The sequence below is a fragment of the Pelodiscus sinensis genome, chromosome 1 (assembly GCF_052426305.1).
Source record: "Pelodiscus sinensis isolate ZL-2025 chromosome 1, ASM5242630v1, whole genome shotgun sequence".
In the NCBI taxonomy this organism is placed as follows: Eukaryota; Metazoa; Chordata; order Testudines; family Trionychidae; genus Pelodiscus; species Pelodiscus sinensis.
Window position 1 is genome coordinate 348,600,046 of NC_143052.1, and position 16,964 is coordinate 348,617,009.

At 56.4% G+C, this 16,964-nt stretch overlaps 1 protein-coding gene across 1 annotated transcript; it reads right to left on the minus strand.

The window, feature by feature from the left end:
• Nucleotides 1-454: 454 nt before the first annotated feature.
• CHRNA10 (cholinergic receptor nicotinic alpha 10 subunit) lies at nt 455-13,803 on the minus strand. The gene is made up of 5 exons (XM_014580618.4): nt 13,269-13,803; nt 10,322-10,467; nt 8,196-8,350; nt 5,985-6,517; nt 455-1,613 (listed from the first exon to the last, which is right to left on the minus strand). The coding sequence occupies exons 1-5, from the start codon at nt 13,327-13,329 to the stop codon at nt 970-972; spliced, it is 1,539 nt and encodes a 512-aa protein (XP_014436104.2). The 5' UTR covers nt 13,330-13,803; the 3' UTR covers nt 455-969.
• Between the last annotated feature and the right edge of the window lie 3,161 nt (nt 13,804-16,964).

Here is a 16,964-nt window from a genome sequence, read left to right on the forward strand (position 1 = left end):
GACGGGAACACGCTCGGGCTCGTTGCGGGGGCTGGAGATGGACAGGGGCCAGGATAGCCTTGGGCCAGACAGGGTGGGGAGGGATGAGATGGGGCCAGACTCTCCCAGGAGGGCAGGGATGGAGGAAGGCACAGCCAGCTGCGTGGATGCGGCTGGGGGCTGCCGGCGTCTCGTAAGGAGAGGGGGCTGTGGGGGAAGCACACTGGCAGATGCCCGCAGGCCCTGTGTGCGCTGCGATGGGGACAGCCGCCGAATCAGCAGCCACCTCTGCAGCCGGGAGCGAGCTGGGCTAGACAGGGCAGGGTTGCGGAGGGATGGGGCCAGACTCTCCCTCCCTGCCCTCCTGGGAGCGTGGGGTATTTGCTCTGCCCAGGCTGGCTGCCCACGTGCATTTGAGGAAGGCGCAGGGTCCCGTGTGCTGCCTGGGGGGCTGCGAGGTCCGGTCCCTGTCTGGCCCCAGGACGCTATCCGGAACAGGAGCCAGGAGAAGACAGTCCAGAGATTTTATTCTCGTCTCTAGGCCAGGCCCCCTCCTGCCCAGATCCAACTGGACACGCTGCACTGGGGTGCAGGCTACACCTGCCACCCTTTCCCCGAGCTGCATAGAACCCAGCAGTCCTGGCTCCCAACCCCTCCCCCATCCCGTTGTCACCCGCTAGACCCCAGTCACCTCCCAGAGTCGGGAACAGAACCCAAAAGTCCCAAGTCCCCCTCCCCGCCCCGGCTGCCCTTCCTTGCTACCCCCCTGCACGCACACACTCCCCATGGTGGTGATCGCTCCAGGCCAGCAGCGTAGCTGCAGGAGGAACAGGTGCAGCCTGATGGGGGCAGACGGGCGAGAGGGGGGCCCAAGAGCGGATCTCTATGGAACAAGGAGAAGATGCTACGAGAGGGCCCATCCGGGCTGCCCTGACTCCATGTGCACCTGCCCGCCCTCCCGCAGCTCGGGCGCTGCCTGCCGGGGGCCCCTCACGTGGCTTTGCCCATGACGAGCATGCTCATGAAGAAGACCATAATGAAGAAGATCCACATGAAGATGCGATCCATGACCTTGGCCACTTTCTTCCACTCGCCGGTCCGCTTCTGGGCCGCCCGTTGGCCCCGGAACGAGCTGGCGATGTACTCGACGTTCCTCAGGAGGCTGGCGTGGTGGCAGAGGCACGGGCTCCTCGCACAGAGCGGGTGCTGCCGCCCCTCCTCTGCCTTGCGCCGGGCAGGGCCGTACGCTAGGCTGGGACACGTCCCGGTCTCTTTCCAGTCCGGCTGATCAGAGGGGCTGCCGAGCCTCTGCGGCAGCGACTCCGGCTGCGGAGACTTCTCCCAGCACGTCAGGTCTGAGTCCTCCTCCTGGAACTGGGCTTTCTGCTCCGCCTGGGCGGCCCTGCCATTCACCCCCTGTCCCGTGGGCAGGGGGTCCAGCTGCCTCCTGGGACTCGTGCAGCTCTCCCCCACCTCGTAGACAAAGAAGAGCCGGGCCATGTACTGCAAGATGAACTTCTTGGCCCACCTGGGCACGGGCTTGGCTCCGGGGCCGCAGTGGTGGACGTTCATGATGAAGATGGTGAGCGCGGTGGAGGCCGTGATCATGGTCATGGTGGCGATGTAATACTTCCCTGGAAGGCAAGACGGGAGGACGGGCTGTGACTCCCCCGGGAAGTGGGGAGCGCGTGGCTGCGGGCACGGCTGCTCCCCTTGGAGGATGCCACACCCAAAGCACAAGCCTCTACCGCGTATGCTGAAGAACAACTCCCCTCGCGCCGAGGAAGCAGCGGGTTGTTCTACACCTAGGAAGGGCCTCGTTCCTCCAGCTGGGTCCCCGCCACCAGCAGCAGCAGACCAGAGGCTGCTGGAAGACCCCCTAGGCCAGGGGTCTCCAAATTTTTAAGCATGAGATCACTTTTTGAATTTGAGACCCATCCAGGATCTACCTGAAACCCAAACTCCCTGGCCCCGCCTCCTTCCCGCCCCTTCTCCGAGGCCCCGCCCCCTGTTCACTCCATCCTCCCTCCCGCATCCTCACTCAATTTCATCAGGCTGGGGGCAGGGGTCTAGGATGCGGGGGAGGGGAATGGGGACTCTGATCTTGGGCTAAAGGATCTGGGGTATGGGTGGGGTTCTGGGCTAAGGTAGTTGAGCAGCAGGGGATTCAGGGAGCAGGCTCTGGGAGGAGTTTGGGGGTGGGGGAGTCAGGGCTAGGGCACGGGTTTGGGGTGCAGGAGGGGTTCAGGGGGCAGGCTCTGGGAGGGAGTTTGGAGGGGGGGACTCAGGGCTAGGGCAGGGGTTTGGGGTGCAGGAGGGGTTCAGGGGGCAGGCTCTGGGAGGAGTTTGGGGTGGGGGACTCAGGGCTAGGGCAGGGGTTTGGGATGCAGGAGGGGTTCAGGGGCAGGCTCTGGGAGGAGTTTGGGGGTGGGGGACTCAGGGCTAGGGAAGGGGTTTGGGGTGCAGGAGGGGTTCAGGGGGCAGGCTCTGGGAGGGAGTTTGGGGGTGGGGGACTCAGGGCTAGGGCAGGGGTTTGGGGTGCAGGAGGGGTTCAGGGGCAGGCTCTGGGAGGGAGTTTGGAGGCGGGGGACTCAGGGCTAGGGCAGGTGTTTGGGGTGCAGGAGGGGTTCAGGGGGCAGGCTCTGGGAGGGAGTTTGGGGGCGGGGGAGTCAGGGCTAGGGCAGGGGTTTGGGGTGCAGGAGGGGTTCAGGGGGCAGGCTCTGGGAGGAGTTTGGGGTGGGGGGCTCAGGGCTAGGGCAGGGATTTGGGGTGCAGGAGGGGTTCAGGGGGCAGGCTCTGGGAGGAGTTTGGGGGCGGGGGACTCAGGGCTAGGGAAGGGGTTTGGGGTGCAGGAGGGGTTCAGGGGGCAGGCTCTGGGAGGGAGTTTGGAGGGGGGGACTCAGGGCTAGGGCAGGGGTTTGGGGTGCAGGAGGGGTTCAGGGGGCAGGCTCTGGGAGGAGTTTGGGGGCGGGGGACTCAGGGCTAGGGAAGGGGTTTGGGGTGCAGGAGGGGTTCAGGGGGCAGGCTCTGGGAGGGAGTTTGGAGGGGGGGACTCAGGGCTAGGGCAGGGGTTTGGGGTGCAGGAGGGGTTCAGGGGGCAGGCTCTGGGAGGGAGTTTGGGGGCAGGGGACTCAGGGCTAGGGCAGGGGTTTGAGGTGCAGGAGGGGTTCAGGGGGCAGGCTCTGGGAGGAGTTTGGGGGCAGGGGACTCAGGGCTAGGGCAGGGGTTTGGGGTGCAGGAGGGGTTCAGGGGGCAGGCTCTGGGAGGGAGTTTGGGGGCGAGGGACTCAGGGCTAGGGCAGGGGTTTGGGGTGCAGGAGGGGTTCAGGACTGAGGTATGGTTTCAGGATGTGGGCGCCAGCTGGACACCGCTTACCACAAGTGGCTTCTGGGTGGTGGTGCAGGGGACAAAGGCAGGCTCACCCCTGCTCCCAAAAGCAGCCAGCAAACTCCCTCCATTCCTGCCCCCCCGCTCTGTGGAGATGGGATACAGGGCGGGTGGAGGGTCACCCTGCCATCAGCCCCCCCTCCTCATCTTCCCTTGCCCTGCACAGCAAGCAAGAGGCTCCCAGGGGTGGGGGGCAGCTCCAAGGCAAAGGGCAGGAGCAGGGGCAGATGAAGGTCCAGCCCTTGACAGCCTCCTGGCCAAACCAGTCAGAATCACCTGTCAGAGGCTCCAAGATCGACCAGAAGATCCCGATCGACTGGTTGGTGACCCCTGTTCTAGGCCATCAGGGAACCTCTCACACTGGGATGAGGCAGCTGGGACTATTCCATGGTTGGGTACATCAGCTTTAGAGCCAGAAGAGGGGGTCAGTGTGGTGCAAAGCAACCACGCTGCACCTGAGAATCTGGCCTGCAGCCTTCCGACTTGGGGTTATTTTCTTTTTTAAGGAGTTCCTGAACTGTACAGAATACAGCCAAGCTTTGGCTAAGATCTCCCATGTGAAGCCCAGCTGGACCATCCCCGCCTGAGGCTGGCCCAGCTGGATGGAGGCTGCCCACGTGTCTCAAGGGTGTGTCTACACTGCATTCCTCTTTCGAGAGAGGAATGAAAATGCAGGTGAACGAAATCGCAAATGAAGCACGGATTTGAATGTCCCGTGCTTCATTTGCATAATCGCGTCCAGGCGCTGTTTCGAAATACCCTATTTTGAAAAAAGAAACGCTGTCTAGATGCTGTGATTTCGAAAGAACCCCCTTCTTTCGAAATTACCCTTACTCCTTATAAAATGACAAAGCTCTCCTTAAATCTTCAGGTGGCTGGATCATCCCAGTTCAGGATGCATGTGCCAGCAGCAAGAGGACCTTAAACCCACAGCAAAACTCTTTGGAGATGAAGATTTTTTTTAAAAAATCACAATAAAGAGGCAGAATTTGTAAGGTTACAGGAATTTCAAAGTGGTAACTGCAGCCAGAATGGCAATAACCTTGTCAAAAGCTCTGTGCAAAACTATAGCCTCTAAAGCATCATCGCATATTGAAAAATATCATTGCAGAGTCAAGAATCCGTCTACTATCAAGCAGGCTCCAACGCATGAGCCTCAAACTTGGGCTGAGTCTTTGATTTCAAGGAGATTCATCCACCAAGCTAAGTTTGAAACTTTGAATTTCATGTGGCTTTAATGTAGGAATTCTGAGCACAAGATTTCTAAATGAAACATGGAGGTTGCGAGAGGAGAACAGCCCTTCTTCACCTGCTCAAATGAAACCCTAAAAAAAACTGAACAGAGCTAGCTCAGGCATCAAAACAAAGAGGGTAACTTTGGGGTGAGACCAAGCATGGGAAAGATACTTTGGAAAGGGAGGTGTTTGGTTCAACTCACTGATTCAACGCAAGAAAGAAGTGGAGAAATTGGAGAAGGTCCAGAGAAGAGCAACAAAAATGATTAAAGATCTAGGACAGTGTTTCTCAGCCAGTGGTACAAGTACCCTTAGGGGTACTCGAGAGAAGTCTGGGGGTACATCAACACAACTGAAACTTGGAGAAAACTGAATTTTTGTTTTAAGTGTTACAGTGTTTTATAATTTTTGTACTTTTTACACTCAAAAATTTCATTGCCTGCCCAGCTATGATTAAGTTGTTTAAACAAATGTGTTGCAATGGTAGAAAAAAAATTGTCTGTCTGAAAACTGTAGGTACTGGGGGTACTTACAATTTTTTTAAAGGGGTACTTTATAAAAAAAAGGTTGAAAAACACTGGATTAGAAAACATGAGCTATGAGGCAAGGCTGAAGGAATTGGGCTTGTTTAGTTTAGAAAACAGACGACTGAGAGGCGACATGATAGCAGTTTTCAAGTATCTAAAAGGGTGTTACAAGGAGGAGTGAGAAAAATTGTTCTTGAAGAAGCAATGGGCTTAAACTGCAGCAAGGGAGGTTTAGGTTGGACATTAGGAAAAACTTCCTAACTGTCAGGGTGGTTAAATACTGGAATAAATTGCCTAGGGAGGTTGTGGAATCTCCATCACTGGAGATACTTAAGAGCAGGTTAGACAGACACCTGCCAGGGATGGTCTAGATGGTGCTTGGTCCTGCCCTAAGGGCAAGGGACTGGACTCGACCTCTCGAGGTCCCTTCCAGTGCTAGTGTTCTATGATCCCATGGCCAGAAGGGACCATGGAGATGATCCAGTATGATCTACAGAACACCAGCCAGCAATCTCACGCCATTTCTGTTTTTTGCCCACGACTTCCTATTGAGCTACAGCCTGTCTGCTAGGGAGACCTCTAGTCTTGCCTTTCAGACTGTGAGTGATGGGGAGTGCTCTGTGTCCCTCGGTCAGGTGAGCCCACAAGCCTTGGAAAAGGGGAGCTAGATTCAACCCCAGCTGCAATGTGCCACTGGCAGAGAGTTTTAGCGAAGAGGCTGAGGTTCGGAGTGGACCCTGCCTCTCGGGACTGAAGCACACGGCTTAACGCTTCCCTGTTCCGCATGGCAGGCTGCACCTGCCGTGTGGAGAGAGAACTTCCGCCGGTGCCCCTCCCACTGCAAGCAGAGACTCACCGATCAGCGGCACGTTCTCGGAGGGCGGCATGCTCTCTGCCACCAGCAGCTGGAAGACGGTGAGTGCCAGCAGGACTGTCACCCCCAAGGAGACCTTCTCCCCGGAGTCGGCAGGGAGGTAGAAGCCCAGCGGCGCTAGGAAGGAGATCATGACGCAGGGCAGGAGCAGGTTGAAGATGTAGAAGGAGGCGCGTCTCTTGAGGAGCAGCGTGTAGGTGACATCGGGGTAGGGCTCCGAGCAGCAGCCGTAGATGATGACGTTCCTCTTGGCCGGCATGCCCAGCACCTCCCACTCCACGTTCTCCACGAAGTCCGTCAGGTCGCCCGTGGCCAGCCCGTTGAGGAGGTCGATCTGGTTGCCGTTGTAGGTCCACGAGCCGAAGGTCAGCCGGCACTGCTGCCCGTCGAAGGGAAAGTAAGAGACGTCCACCTTGCAGGAGCTCTTTGTGATGGCCGGGGAGTCCCACATCACCTGCCCGTCGTAGCGGATCACCACGTTGGTCTCCATGGAGCCCGTGAACTGGTCATCGGCACTGAGGGGGAGGGAGACAGGGAACACAGATGTGGGGGAGGGGTCCTTCCATAGCTTAACCTCTTCCCCCTCTGCAGTACTCAGGGGCTTGTTCTCGTAGGGCTGCTCACGAATGTTAGGCAGAGCTCGCAGGGCCATTACTGTAGGGTCCCTCAGCAGCAGAAGGCTGCCAACACAGGTGTGTTTTTGTAGGGTCTCTGGGTCACTCACGGGGACAGGTGCCTGGGGGCCTTGATATTGCTTTTAAACAAATGAATCATGACACTTTTGCGCTGAGGATGTCCATCCCCTCCCCCGACAAGACCTTCACTTGGACCAGGTCTGGGCAAGATACCACCCAGGGGCTGGATCCAGCTCACCAAGCTCCCTTCCTGCCCCCCAGCCCCCGCACGCCACTCAGAAAAGCAACTGTGAGGCCCTGTTTGTCTTTGAACAGCTGTGAGCCCAGGGGAGGTGGGGAGAGCTTCATGTGCTGTCCCCGCCCCCAGTACAATCCCATTGGCCAATTTCCAACCAATGGGCATTGCCTGTTTGAAGAACAGGCAGCGCGCGAATCACCATTCTTCCCCTCCTCTCAGGCTCCCTCCTATTCAGACCCACACGGAGGGGAGGACTAGCTCAGTGGTTTGAGCATTAGCCTGCTAAACCCAGGGTTGTGAGTTCAATCTTTGAAGGGGCCATTTAGGGATCTGGGGAAAATCTGTCAGGAATGGTACTTGGTCCTTCCATGAGGGCAGGGGACTGGACTTGATGACCTCTTGAGGTCCCTTCCAGTTCTATGAGATAGGTGTATCTCTATATATTATGTCCCAGGGAGCAGGGCAGGCCTAAGAAGGCTACTGGGGTAAGTCTCCCACACAGAGCCTGCCTCAGGCACCCCAGCCTTCCCATTGTTCCTGTACCTCTAACCCATGAATCCAAACCCTCAGCCTACAACCCTGAACCAAACACCCTCCCGCTCCTCCACCCCTTGCCACAAGCTCCCTTCTGCACCCAACCTCCATGAGTATCCTGAAAGAGTGTGGCCCTTAACCACTTTCCAAATTCTTGGCATCCCCCCCCCCCACATCAGACATTACTGCCCACCCCACCCCAGAGTGGGACTACAAAAAGATGTAAGAAAAAGCAAGGCCAAGTTCTAGGTCTCCCAGTTATCAGTGCCCATCACCCATCTGTAAGCAGCAACACAACTGCCTTCCCAGGGCTTCTGTCCTTCCTCCCAGTCAGAGCTCAGCCTCAGACACCACACGGCACGCTGGCTGCTCTCATCTGGCTGGCCTCAGCGAGCTGATCCCTCTTGCCCGGCTGCTCCCAGGGCCGTACCAGGGTGGAGGCGGGATCAGAGCAGAGCAGATGAGGGGAACAAGTGGCAGAACATGCCAGGAAGGAAGGTCTTTGCCCGCTACATCGTGCAGCCTTTGTGGGGATCCTATGCACACTGTGCTCCAGAACACCTAAGCACTTCCTCTGTTAGCATGAGTATGGGAGCCCCTCTTCCCGATACAGCCTGTGACCTGTCGCCCTCTAGGGGCTCTCGCTGGCAAAGAGGAAGGTGAGTAACCTCCCCTCCCGCCAGCTGAAAGCCACCTCTGTGTTTACGGAGCTGGAGGGTCCCTGGTTCTATTCCCCCAGGATGCCTGTTCCCAGAAGCGGTGCAGTTCAATATCCCGCTAACCTACTTGTTATACAGGACAATGTCGGGTCTCCATACGTAACTACTGGGTATGCGGATGGTGTCAATCCCATCATAATCACCCTTGTCCCAGCTCAGGTAGGCGTCCACCCACACCTGCCGGATCCACAGGTAGGCCGTCAGGATCTGGTTCCGCTCATCCTGCCACGAGGAGAGATGACGAGAGGTCAGCGAGATTGTGGGTGCATGTGAAATGCAGCCACCTCTGGGGTGGCGGGGGGAGGTGAACAACAGCTGGTTTTACATGGATATGCAGGGCCCCCACTGTACAAGGCAGTGCATTTGCCATGCAATTTGCCAGTGTGAAGCCACCCTCACAAGCGACTCAGACCCTGATCTTACCCATGCGTCACTTTCAGCATGAGAATAATCCCAGGGAAATCCAAGGGGCTGTTTAAAGTGTGCGGGATCAGGGGTGTGGAGTCAGACTGCTCTAAAAAACCTTCTGCACCCAGGGATCACAGGTCAGGGCCTCGCTGGTTTTGCTCGTTGAGATGGGACCTAGACCATGCTGAAGCTAGACTTCAGTGAGGCATTTGACACGGTCTTGCGTGACCTTCTTATCAATAAACTTGGGAAATACAACTTAGATGGGGCTACTGTAAGGTGAGTGCACAACTGGCTGGATAACCGTTCCCAGAGAGTAGTTATTAATGGTTCACAGTCATGCTGGAAAGGCATAACAAGTGGGGTTCCACAGGGGTCTGTTTTGGGACCAGTTCTGTTCAATATCTTCATCAACGATTTAGATGATGGCACAGAGAGTATGATTATTAACAGGGCTTGACAATTAACATAATCTACTTGCCCGTGGCGAGTAGATTTTAGCCCGGCGCGGCCGCACAGCGCGGTCAATGCATGCGCAGCACGCGGGTGGCAAACCCTGATTATTAAGTTTGCAGATGCTACCAAGCTGAGAGGGGTTCACGTGCTTTGGAGGATAGGGTCAAAATTCTAAATGATCTGGACAAACTAGAGAAATGAAAGAGACTGCGTGTGCGTGCGTGCGTGCGTGCGTGCGTGTGTGAGAGAGAAAGAGCGAGAGAGCGCCTGCACACATACACAAAAGTCAGCTGCTTTGACTACCTCTTCCACAGTTGTTGGGGAGGTAAATAGGATGAAGTTCAATAAGGACAAACGTAAAGTGCTCCACTTAGGAAGGAACAATCAGTTTCACACATACAGAATGGGAAGCGACTGTCCAGGAAGGAGTACGGCAGAAAGGGATCTAGGGGTCATAGTGGACCACAAGCTAAATATGAGTCAACAGTGTGATACAGTTGCAGAAAAGGCAAACGTGATTCTAGGATGCATTAAACAGGAGTGTTGTGAGCAAGACATGAGAAGTCATTCCTCCGCTCCACTCTGCTCTGATTAGCCTCAATCCGAGCATTGTGTCCAGTTCTGGGCACCACATTTCAAGAAAGCTGTGGAGAAATTGGAGAAGGCCCAGAGAAGAGCAACAAAAATGATTAAAGGTCTAGAGAACATGAGCTGTGAGGGAAGACTGAAGGAATTGGACTTGTTCAGTTTGGAAAAGAAAAAACTGAGGTGGGACATGATAGCGATTTTCAGGTATCGAAAAGGGTATCACAGGGAGGAAGGAAGAAAATTGTTCTCTTTGGCCTCTGAGGATAGAACAAGAAGCAATGGGCTTAAACTGCAGCAAGGGAGGTTTAGGTTGGACATTAGGAAAAAGTTCCTAACTGTCAGGGTGGTTAAACACTGGAATAAATTGCCTAGGGAGGTTGTGGAATCTCCATCTCTGGAGATATTTAAGAGCAGGTTAGATAGACGTCTATCAGGGATGATCTAGCTGGTGCTTGGTCGTGCCGTGAGTTCAGGGGACTGGACTCAATGACCTCTCGAGGTCCCTTCCAGTTCTAGTGTTCTAGGATTCTAGGATGATTCCTGCTCGCCGTGGCTTTGGGGTTAGGACCCCATAGCAGTGCTAGTGGTGAGGGTCATTGCCTCCCTCTATCGGAGACAAACCACGGACCAGACCCTGGGCCAAAGGGTGCAAAACACCCACAGACCCATCGGAGAGCCCGTCTCAATTCCAGTTGGGGGGTTTGGTGCCGCTATGGCACAGCCAGCCCTTCCCGGACATACCATGTCGATGATCTGGGAGAGGGTGATCTGGAGGGTGACGTTCAGCGCCAGGTCCGTGTCCTCCACCGGTCGCAGCGCGTTGGAGTAGTTGGCAAACAAGTCTTTGAGCAGCTTGTAGGCGAATTTTCCCTGAGCCCCGGAGCTGCCTAAAATAGATGTAAAGAACACTGGAGGGAAACCCGGAAGCAAAGGGCAGCAGGTCTCCCTAGAGCCCAGCACCGAAAAGCGTGCATGCAAAGCCCTGAGCGAACAAACACACAGCTACTGTGCACGAGGGTATATCTGGGGGGAAGGAGCAATGAATGACCCTAAGAGCATCACCTTCCCAGGGGCTCACTAGTTAAGAGGGAGTCAGTTGCCGTCTAATACCCATCTATATACTATGGGCATCATGTAAGGCGTCATTGGAAAACCCGCAATGCACTGATGATTACTATTCCTGCATGGTCTGTGCACAGGTAAACACCCAGAGGGCTTGCCAAGTGGGAAGGAAACATGGCACCAGGATGTGCTGGAACCAGAAATATCTGGGGTGCAGAGAAACGGGATTTTCCAAAGGAAAAGCCAATGGCTCCCTCCAGGTGCAGTCCCAGACAACTGGCAATCATAAGCAAGGGTCCAGGTGTTTGCATCGTAGAAAGCACCACCAACGAGGAAACTGGCCTGGAATCTTCTCCAGCAGATGCCCCTGCACCTTTCCTCACCGCAGGGGCAAGGAACATGGAGAAGGGAACATTTCAGAAGTGTGTGGGCCTACCCAAGAGAGGGGCACAGAGCCCCCAAGGGATCGGAGATGGCAAAGGAACTGAGCACTTCGGTGGAGATCCTGCCCACCAGATGCCCAGGGTGGTTGTCAACCCTCAGTAAATTCACAGACAGGCCATAAAGAAGGCTGTAAAACTGGACCTGGCCATAAAATCCATAAAAACACTTCGATGCCAGTAAAAAAGCCACCCGTGGAGCTGAGGAGTCCCTGTGTCTTGGCCCCGGAGCCAGCTCCGCCCCACAGGACAGTTCTGGGGAGTCTGCATTTCCCAGGACAGGGGCAGATTGGAGAATTCTCCTGGGGGGTGGGGAGGAACAGCAGCATGGGGTAGCAGCTGCCCCCTAGGAGCAGGGAGGGAGCCTGCGCGTAACCACAAACACCTGGACTCGCGGGTTAACCGGTTCCACGTTCACCTCCCTAGCATGAGGCGTGTTTATACTGTAGAGCCCGCAGCGCGTGTAACCCTGAAGAGTTCCCCTGGTTACCCTATTGAACGAGGTAGCGTCCCTGCTCTCGAGGTCCCTTCCAGTTCTGGGATTCTAGGATTCCCGAGGCAAGAGGATTCTAGGATTCCCGTGCCCCTCCCGCCAGGGGAGCAGCAACTAGCTGCCAGCCACTGGCGCCCTAGGCGAACCATGCAATCGGCCCCCCCACCTCCAAACCCCACAACGATATTGCGCCACCATTTGGCACCCCATTTAACTTGGCGCCCTAGGTGACCGTCTAGTTCGCCTGTATGGACGGGCCTCCCCTGCCTCCCGCAAGGGAGGAGTCTCCTCTCCCAGGGCGAGGGAGATGAACGCTGGCGGAAGCATTGTGCCAATGCCACCACTGGTGGCCCGGGGGAATTTTAAAGAAGGGAGCAACCCCATGCCCACGAGGAGGAGAGCTGCATGGGGGTGAGGCTGCATGTCAGAGGAGCAGATCCCAGTGACGTCCGGGGAGGGGGGGTTGAATGATAATGTGCCAGGGCGAAGTGGGGGGGGGGGGTTTCACCCCGATCCAGGGCGCAACTTTGCAGCCAGTCCTCAGCGGATTCGGTGCCTTTTCCTTCTGCCTCTTGGCTTCAGCTCCTGCAGGGAGGACTCTGCTCAGAGCTCCGGCCTGGCTGGGGTTTGAAAGTTTAATGACCGGGATCTCGTTTCCTCGGCAGGCGCGACTATTGACATCTCGCAAGGTTCGCTTACCGATCAAGACGCCCCATTTCCAGTTCCTGGCCAGGTGCCTTTCCGAAGCGAGGTGCTTGTCACGCAATTGCAATTTAGCTGATGGCAATTCCGGGCTTTGCAGTCTGACTTCAAGGTAAGGTGCCCAAGGCAGCTGGTCCAAAGTGTGACTCCAGAGCCCGGAACAGCCAAGCCCCAAGGCACGGTGCATGGGTGCAACGCAGGTAGGCACTCGTATAATTAGCTCATTAAACAAATGAAATCATGGCTCAGCCCCACCTGACCTGTCATCTCTTAACAGTTCTCCACACATGGATCCGAGAACCCCAACATCCCTGGGAGGCAGGGAAGTTCTATGACCCCTTTTTACAGCTGGGAAACTGAGGCACAGGGCTAGGCCAAGTGGCAGGTGGGGCAAAAAGGGCAGAGCTGGCCAGGAGAGGCGTGGCACGGTCCGGGTGCTGCTGACTGCTGGCTGACCCAGCCTTGCCCCTTCTGGGGAAGGGGGGAAGAGCTGAGCTTCCCCCTTCCCCAGTGCCCAGAGATCTGTGATGCAAAAGGCGTCTAACCTCAGTACCTCCCCATGGTCCATGTTTTCCCATCCTGCCCGGCAGCGTGGGAAGGGAGGTGGAGCCGGGCAGTTGCCCCTGACTCAGGCCTGTTGGAGGGACTGCAGTTCCTGGCAAAACCAAGAGCGTGAAACTTAGCACATAGGATACTGCGGTGATCCACAGAACCAGCCCAACCCCTCCGGGGAAGCGCAGAGCACGGTTGCTCAGAGGAGCTAGTTTTCGGAGAGGGGCTCTCAGCCAGGCAGCAAAGCGTCCAACACAGGTTGCAGGGACATGGACGTGATTTACTTGATGCACCGACCTCACCTCCTGGCCAGGCAGCAGCTGCAGCTTCCCAGCGGCTAGCGGCACAGGCTGGCGCGCCGGACGGAGCCAGGGGAGAGCCGGATTCCCGAAGGGGAGAGTTTTCCCCTAGACGCGTTCCCGAGCGCAGGAATTCTCACCTGGCCACACGCAGGTGCCCAGCAAGCCCAGGGACAGCAGGCAGGATCCGAAGCGCCCCATCCTCGCGGAACTGCCCGCCCGTGCGGCGGATCAGGGGGCCGGGTCAGACGCTGGCTTCATTCGTGGCTGTGCCGGGGCGGGGGAAGGAAACGGGAGAGCAGCTTCGCGGCTAGCGCGGTGAATGCAGAACCCAGGCAGGTGCTGGCAGCCGGCTCCAAGCTCCGGGGGGGGCGGGTCTGGCTGTAATGCCATCCGCGCTTCTCCTCGAGAATCACCGAGGTGGCCTCTGCGCCTGGCCCGGGCTGTGGGCAGCTCGCCTGACGAGTGACGTGGACACGCGAGGGAGCTTACAGCCCCGGGAAGCCAAGCCGGGGCAGGTGTGGACAGGGGCGGGTGTGGACGGAGCCAGCCCTCAGGGAGGAATCTGGGGAGGAGGGACACTCTCGCCCGGGGAAACAGCCGGTGAAATACAGGCGCTCCCCGCGTTACGCACAGCCCACTGACAACAGCAGCGCATCCGCAGCCTCCGGCAGGTCCATGGGCCCTCGGCGGTGCTGCCCCACGGCGCCCCAGGCAGCCTGGCAGAGGGGAGGAGGGGCTGCGAGCTCCTCCGCCCCCGCACCGCTCTGCAAGGTGCTTTCAAAGCACCGCGTCGCGCTCCGCTCCCGCGCGTAACGGGATTCAGCAGCCGGCAGCGCACCCCTGGGTCGGCACATGCCCCTGGAACGGCTCCATCGCCGCTCGAATGGGTCGGGGTAACCGCTCGGCCAGGCTGTGCCACGGCTCAGGCCACTAGCCCCCCGCCCCCGGACGGGCCCTGCAGAATCTCCACCTACCTCCTCCTCCTCCAGTTAAACCTGCCTGTCCTCAGGCACCGGCGTCCAAGGATAAACACAACCGGGCTCTGCTCTTTCTCATTGCAAACATACAGGGGGTCAAACAGGCTGTGGGAGGGCTAGACTGGGAGCCTGACCCCCAGCCACCACTGGGTGCCGAGTGCCCCACAACCGACTCCCAAGTGCACTTTTGGAACCCACCCCGCTGGTGAGCGGGGCCATTGAACCATAACACAGGAAGGGAAGCAACTCAGGCTTGACCAAATGCCCCAGTACTTGGCTTGGGTACATCTGCTGACAACTGGCTTTTGTCGACAGATGTATGTCTAGACATATGTCCTGGGATGAGGCATACCTGGGAGGTCAACCTCGGAAGTCCAGACTACGGCGCTGAGCCGACAAACAGCTGATCGGCTCAGCCTGGCAGCCATGTAAATTTAAATGAAGCCACCATTATTTAAATCGCCGCTTCATTTTCCTATGCCAGGTAGTCTAATAAACATGCCTCTGTCACCAGTCTAGACCTACCCTACATGTCTCTGCAGACAGAGGCAGGTAAACTAAGCTACCCGGCATAGTCAAAGAGGCCGGGATTTAAATATCCCCGCTTCATTAAAATAAACATGGCAACCACTGGCTCAGCTGATCGTCTGCACAGCACACCAGTCAAGACTGACGACAAGGGAAGCCTTTGTCCACCGCTCCCTTATGCCTCATGAAAGGAGGTTTACAGGAGCAGTGGTCAAAGGGTGCCCTTGTCCACCAATCTATGTCTTGACTCATGGGCTGTGCGGACCATCAGCTGAGCAGGCACAGTGCGGGGCCATGTTTATTTTAATGAAACCGGGGATATTTAAATCCCAGCCTCTCTGATTATGTCAGGTCGCCTAGTTTACATGCCTCTGCTGTCGTACATACCCTATACTGTCGACAAAGCTTCTGTCCACAAAGAGCGTCTAGACTACATCCAGTTCTGTCGACAAAGCAAGTTGCTTTGTTGACATGAAAGTGTAGAGGCAAGGGACAGTGTAGATGCAATAACACTTTCTGTCGACAGAAGGCGCTATTCCTCGTAGAATGAGGTTTACCATCGTCAACAAAACGGCCGAGTTCTGTCGAGGTTCTGTCGACAGAATTTGGCAGTAGTGTAGACGCAGGTATAGTTTTGTTGACAAAAGTTCACTTTTGGGGTGTGTCTAGACTACATGCCTCCTTCGACGGAGGCATGTAGATTAGCCAGATCGGAAGAGGGAAATGAAGCCGCGATTAAAATAATCGCGGCTTCATTTAAATTTAAATGGCTGCCCCGATCTGTCGATCAGCTGTTTGTCGGCAGATCGGGGGAGTCTGGACGCGATGCCCCGACAAAGAAGCCTTTCTTCATCGACACAGGTAAACCTGGTTTCACGAGGCTTACCTGTGTCGATGAAGAAAGGCTTCTTTGTCGGGGCATCGCGTCCAGACTCCCCCGATCTGCCGACAAACAGCTGATCGGCAGATCGGGGCAGCCATTTAAATTTAAATGAAGCCGCGATTATTTTAATCGCGGCTTCATTTCCCTCTTCCGATCTGGCTAATCTACATGCCTCCGTCGAAGGAGGCATGTAGTCTAGACACACCCTTGTTGACAAAACCCTGTAGTCTAGACACACCCTACGTCTAGACTGCATCCCTCTGTCAACAGTCTAGAGGTAGCCCTTCTGAGCAGTCGCTCGAGGTCTAAGTAATGAAGATGCTGGGCGCTAGAGGTCTAAGCACTGAGATGGGTGCGCCCGAGTGCCTGGCTTTAAAGGAGGACGCTGATGTAACAGGCATCAAGGAGCCTCAATGGGACATGGGAACAGCAAGGTACAAATAGCAGCTCTGAATGAGCTCCCCCCTGAGCCCTGCAGGGAAAAGACTTCAGGAACAGAGCGTACATATATGCACCCACACCTCTACTCTGCTGCAAGGTCCCAGCAAAGGGAGCTCCTCTGCCAAGTGAGCGGATCAGTTGTGGTCGGGATTGGCTTGCAGACCACGAGGGTGATGAAAAGGTAGCCTCACAGACCCAGACCTGTGCTTCCCCTGCCCTGATTGTGGGGGTCCCCTCTCCACTGACTCACATGCTAAGCAAAGGGGAGGGGCATCCTATACGAGTAGAGATGGGAGTGGGGAGAGAGTTGTTCCTACAGAGTGGGGGTGGCTTTTGCTAAAGAGTCCTGGAGACATTTGATCTTCCCTGCTCCTCCGTCTGAAGGCAGAACTGATTCGACCCAGTTGAGTCCCTGTGTCTCTTTACCAGGGCTGAATTGCCCGTGAGCCAGGCTAGGGGCTAGGCCTGATACCTGCTATAAGGACTGTGGTGAAATGAATGTGAGGGTCCCTGTCACCTGGTGAAATCCCCGAAGACCTGGGTTAAGCTGTTGAACCTTGGACGCACCAAAGAGCATCCAGCAGCAAATGGCAGAGGTGCACAGCGACCAGAAATATTACTGGAGGCCCCCTGCCCCTTTTCTAGGGTGGGAAGTGAGCCTCTGCCAACACACCTCTGAAGGCTGGGTCTCCGCTAATCAAGGACAATCAGCTGGGAGTGGGATGCAGGGGCTGGAGAGGGCATGTTACAGGACTTTCACACACAAGGTAGGAAACTGAGGCACGGAAGCCTGCCCAGCGCATACTTTTGGAACACAGGTGAGGTGCCCCAGATTAGCATGGCGTTCCTGTTCCCTTGAATAGAAGCGCTCTTGTTACCCACAGACTCTGCTTGCAAGTGGGCAAAATTGCCTCTTAGCTGCCCCCAGCGCAGTGTTAGGTTTTCCCCCCATTACAGCATGGGGGGCTTGAGCAGGGTGGCTACGTCTACACTGGCATGATTTT

Coding starts and splice junctions, on each gene's coding strand:
- CHRNA10 (XM_014580618.4), bottom strand. CDS start 13,329: ATGGGGCGCTTCGGATCCTGCCTGCTGTCCCTGGGCTTGCTGGGCACC. Junction 8,351..10,321: donor TCTCCCAGATCATCGACATG/GTATGTCCGGGA, acceptor TCCTCGTGGCAG/GATGAGCGGAACCAGATCCT. Junction 1,614..5,984: donor CGAGAACGTGCCGCTGATCG/GTGAGTCTCTGC, acceptor CTTGCCTTCCAG/GGAAGTATTACATCGCCACC.